The sequence below is a fragment of the Trachymyrmex cornetzi genome, unplaced genomic scaffold (genome assembly GCF_001594075.2).
Source record: "Trachymyrmex cornetzi isolate Tcor2-1 unplaced genomic scaffold, Tcor1.1 scaffold213, whole genome shotgun sequence".
NCBI classification, from domain to species: Eukaryota; Metazoa; Arthropoda; class Insecta; order Hymenoptera; family Formicidae; genus Trachymyrmex; species Trachymyrmex cornetzi.
Window position 1 is genome coordinate 125,562 of NW_017296771.1, and position 5,111 is coordinate 130,672.

General features: G+C 33.9%; 1 protein-coding gene across 1 annotated transcript; it reads right to left on the minus strand.

The window, feature by feature from the left end:
- Window positions 1–3,126: 3,126 nt before the first annotated feature.
- LOC108760046 (uncharacterized) lies at window positions 3,127–4,220 on the minus strand. The gene is made up of 3 exons (XM_018505826.1): window positions 4,058–4,220; window positions 3,811–3,976; window positions 3,127–3,640 (listed from the first exon to the last, which is right to left on the minus strand). The coding sequence occupies exons 1-3, from the start codon at window positions 4,194–4,196 to the stop codon at window positions 3,127–3,129; spliced, it is 819 nt and encodes a 272-aa protein (XP_018361328.1). The 5' UTR covers window positions 4,197–4,220.
- Between the last annotated feature and the right edge of the window lie 891 nt (window positions 4,221–5,111).

Sequence of the window (5,111 nt, forward strand, 5' to 3'; positions counted from 1 at the left end):
ACTTTCAGGATTACCCGAAAAAAATCTTAAAACGCGCTCTCTGATTTGTTGCCGATCAGGCACAGATCGGGAGTTCCATATTAGGGCACATCCTACTGTTTCCTGATCGGGTCATAGTAGGAAATTCCGTATTATGACATACCCTATCTTTTCCCGATCAGGTAAGGATCGGGAATTCCATATTATGGCATTCCCTACTCTTTCCCGATCAGGCATTAGTCATGCATCAGGCATTACCGATCTAATTTCTGCTCGGGTTGTTATCTAAAAGATAAATAAAAGAAATTAGGTAAAATTATTGAAATAATATCGCGACTCAGTCATATTATTAACATATTGAAATCACATAATTTTATCCATTTCGGTTAAAAATTTGGACAAGGTAATACTAATAAAATAATTTACATATATATATATACTCGTACAAATATGTTGGATTTATTTAGGATGGTAATAATCAAAGGTGAGAATAATTAGAGTTGATCGTGTGTGTGTGTTATTACAAATAAATTTATTTAAATTAAAGTATTTAAAATTCGGCGCAGAGCGTATTACTAAGATTAAGATTCAAATTGTGTAATAGTTACATTACAACGAAAAAACAAATAAAAAAAAATGTTCACTCCAAGATTGCTCCGCGCACAACGATATCTCCTAGGAATTCGAAGTCTTTCAGATTTTTTTCATTGCTATAATTAATGCTTGTCGCGATCGTAGAAGTATAGAACGGTCCTCTCCAAAACCTCGTAAGAGCGTTAGGGCCTGCGCACAATAGAGGAACAAAAATTAGATATTAAGATTTCAACCTATCAGAAACTGATTACATCGGAATACACGATTTCTGATAAGTTGAAATCTTAATATCTAATTCTTGTTCCTCTATTGTGCGCAGGCTCTTAGATAATATAATATATTATCTTATATTATATTATATATAATATACTATATAAGGGTGTTTAAAAATTTTTGCGATGCCTGTCAGGAGCAAATAGAACGGACCGAACTGAATCGAAAATTCTTATACCATTTTGTAGTTTACGCAATAGTTAACGAAATATTAACGTTTATAGATAGGCGAATAAAGGACCGCGACACAGACTTTTGCGTAAAGGCGCGGGTCCAATAGAGGTCCGTAAACTTAACCGTAAAATCCGTAACCGTAAGAAATCTCCCCCTATCGTCTCCAATGGCAGCCCGTGGCGGTAACATAACGTAACGTAACTAACGTAAAGAACTGTACTTGTATAATTGCGCGGAGTATTTTAACCTCTTTGCTGCTTGATATTTGAAGTTGTTTATTTGATTGTAGAAGTATATATTTATAATGAATTCTCTGCAACTTAAAAAAGCAGCTCTTGTGATTGTAAATTCAATTGAAATTATTTTGCAATTATTGCGGAGAAAAAAGAAAAAGACTCCAAAACGAAAATTTTGGGTTCGACCTATGTTATTACAACGGAAGAAAAAAGGTCATTTTCATACTCTCTTCCAATATATAAAAACCAAAGATCATGAGCAATTTTTTAAGTTCACACGAATGACTGTTTCGCAATTCGAGGAACTATTACAAATATTGCGAGAATCTTTAACGAAAAAAAGTATTCGTGAGCCTCTATCACCAGAACAACGACTATGTATTACTTTGTAGTAAGTATATAATTTATATATATAAAGTATTTTAGTTGTAATTGTCATTCTATTTCAATTACAGTTTCAGTGAAATATTTTATTTTATATTTAGTTACTTAGCCCATGGCTGCAGCATGCAAACTGTTGCATGGAACTTTTACGTGGCCAAATGTACAGTAAGCAAAATTATCCGTGATACATGCAGAATTATTTGGGAAAAGTTATCGCCGAAGTATTTGCCACGGTCTACTACAGAAGATTTTATACGATATGCTCAAGATTTTCAGGATAAGTGGAATATGCCAAATTGCATTGGTGCGATTGACGGAAAACACATCGTTATTCAATCTCTTTATAATAGTGGGAGCAATTTCATCAATTATAAAAAGACATTCAGCATCGTTTTATTAGCAGTTTGCGATGCTAACTACATTTTCACGCTTGTTGATGTCGGGGCTTTTGGCTCGCAAAGCGACGGAGGAGTGTATAAATCATCAGCTTTTGGAGAAGCAATGGATAATAACGAACTTGGTGTATCAGACGATACCAACTTATCGGGAACTGATATAAAGTTTCCATATTATTTAGTAGGTGACGAAGCTTTCCCATTGAAAAGCTACATTATGCGACCATATCCTGGAGCTAACTTGAATATAACACAGAAAATATTTAATTATCGTCTCTCTCGAGCACGTCGCGTAATTGAAAACTGTTTTGGGATTTTGGCTAGTCGTTGGCGAATCTTTAGATCGACGATTATTGCGGATGTCAATACCGCAGAATGGATTGTATGTGCTGCATTATGCTTGCATAACTTTCTTCGATTGTCAGAACTCTCAACAAGTCCAGAGAATGCTATGTATTGTTCTAAACGTCACGTCGATACAGAGGACCAACAAGGAAATGTAGTACGTGGAAATTGGAGAAAATGTGAAGAAAATAGCGTTTTCAAGACGATTGGAAGAATGGGAGCAAATAACGCTACACGCAAAAATATAAACTTACGTGATACGCTTGCTAATTATTTAATTTCTGCAGAAGGCGCAGTTTCCTGGCAAGAAACACATGTAACTAGAGGATCGTTTTAATAATGACTGATTTAACGCAGTTTACACTGTACAATTTTCTATCGTATGAATAAAAAACAAATACTGATTCATGCTTTCATTTTCGAGAATATGTATACTTTTTATTTCAAACCGCTCACAGTAAAGGAATAATTGTATTTGAATGTACTTCAAAATTATCTTTATTGATAAAATGTCTTCCAACTAAAATTATAAGTAAAATTTTTTCAAATTACAAGAATGCTTCATTAAATGCTATAAATGACAAAAATTGCACTTCATTAACTGCTACATAAAAATTGTAATGCATAACTGAAACATAAAGTACTTTACTTTTTTTAAAGAAAACAAAGTTTTATAAAATTCATTTCAAGTTCTTAATAATAAATTTAATTTGTGTTAATAATAAGGTAAAACAAATACATTTCATTCAGTCAGATTCGAGTTCTAACATAATTGAACTGATCCTGCTACGAGCAATTTTTTGCTTTGCTTTAGACATTGTTTTCAACTGACTGTACGTCATTATACAAAAATTGTATGCTACATCATCGCACTTGCCCGTTGATTCACACAGTTCTTTTACATTTTGCAAGGCTCCTGAAATTGCTAAAATAGCAGCATCATCCGCATTTTTTTCAACCTTTCTGGCTTTTTTTGCTTTTTTACCTCCATCATCAGTAGCAAACTGAAGACATGAATTCTTCCGATGTTCAGTGTTTCTATTATTTTTTTGTAATGGCTTCGTCAAGTCTATCAAATGGCCTTCTGAATCACTTATTTCTTTTTTAATTTCAATTATGTTATCATTTTCTTTATTTTGGATAGTTCTTAAATATTCAGCTACATCTGGATCGTTAGTCTCTACTGTCTCTACTGTCTCCCAGCAGACGGAGTCTTCTTCAGATAGTGACACACTTTTTTTCATAATATTTCCACGTGTCCTGTCACAACATTAAAAATCAACTTTTTTTTCAAATGTGCATTATATATCGCATTCGGTACATATAATATATTCACTGCAGTTACCAATTGACATAATCAACTACAGTAATCCAATCTTCATTGATATAATACATCATAAATGTTATTAAGATCCTTCACAGGACATTACCTTCTAGTTTGTACATGTGGTTCTAGAAATAGAAGACTTTTGTACAGAGTACTAGGAGATAGTAAATTCGAGGACCCTGAGCCGGATGGAAGTCCTGCTTTCAAAGATCGCCTCTCACGAGCAAAACGTTCACGTAATTGGCCCCATCGGTATTGGCAGGCAGTAACTATAGAAGAACATAAATAATACTGTTATTTGCTAATATTGAACCAAACAAATAAATCATTATAATATGTATAATACATACCTTCTACGTTCAACGTTTTGGCGATGCTAGACCATGAATTTTGGGCCTTGTTTCTATCTTTATAATCTGGACGGCTTTTCGCATAGAGGTTAGGACATTTCTCCACTAATTGAATTAAATTTAAATCGAAAGATTCCATTTCGCGTGTTTGTTTAATATTTACTGCACCAATCTATAATCAATAATCCAATATTATTTATTTGCTGCACCGATCTATAATCAAATTTAATCTAACCTAATCTCTTTCCGTAACTGTAACCGTAAAAGTTCAAATATTGCAACTTTTAAGGTTACGGTTACGGACGTTACGTTACGTATATTACGGTTACGTTTACGGATCCCTATTGTAAATGATCCTTAATGCATAAAGCATAACGCATAGCGTAATATGTAGCAACGCACAAGCTTGTACATAAGCTTGTACTATTTGGAATGTCTCAATTGGAAATAAGATAATAGTATATAATTATACAATACCATTATATTATATAATAATTTTGTAAATAATGACAAATACGTCATATTCCTATCTGGGATGTCTAAACGTACTTATCTATCACACGGTTCGAGGTTAGAACAGACTAAAATGAGAGCATTCTTCGTATTCCTGCTGCTTAAGATGTCTGCATAGCATAAAAAGTTCGTCTTTAAGGCCGCAGCACACACTCTTGCATAACGCATGATGCATAGTATATAAAGGAATCAATCGATCAAAATTCTTCTTTTCCATGGAATGAGAGGAAAGGAAAGTTTCTGATTAGTTTATTCGCTTATGCACTATGCGTTATGCAAAAGCTTGTGTCTGGGCTCTTAAAGCTATAGCACATGAAATGCATAACAGAGCATAAGCATAAGACTGCTGGACCAATGAGCATCTAGCATTATGTCGCCATATTGATTTACATAAGATGCTCATTGGTTTAGTAGCCTTATGTTATGCTTATGCTCTGTTGTGCATTTCATGTGCGATAGCCATTAGGGCTGCCGCACACACCTTCCGTAACAGTAACCATAAGACGTACCATAAGAATTAACCAATCACAGTCGAGAATTC

Coding starts and splice junctions, on each gene's coding strand:
- LOC108760046 (XM_018505826.1), bottom strand. CDS start 4,196: ATGGAATCTTTCGATTTAAATTTAATTCAATTAGTGGAGAAATGTCCT. Junction 3,977..4,057: donor CAAAACGTTGAACGTAGAAG/GTATGTATTATA, acceptor GTTCTTCTATAG/TTACTGCCTGCCAATACCGA. Junction 3,641..3,810: donor CCACATGTACAAACTAGAAG/GTAATGTCCTGT, acceptor ATGTTGTGACAG/GACACGTGGAAATATTATGA.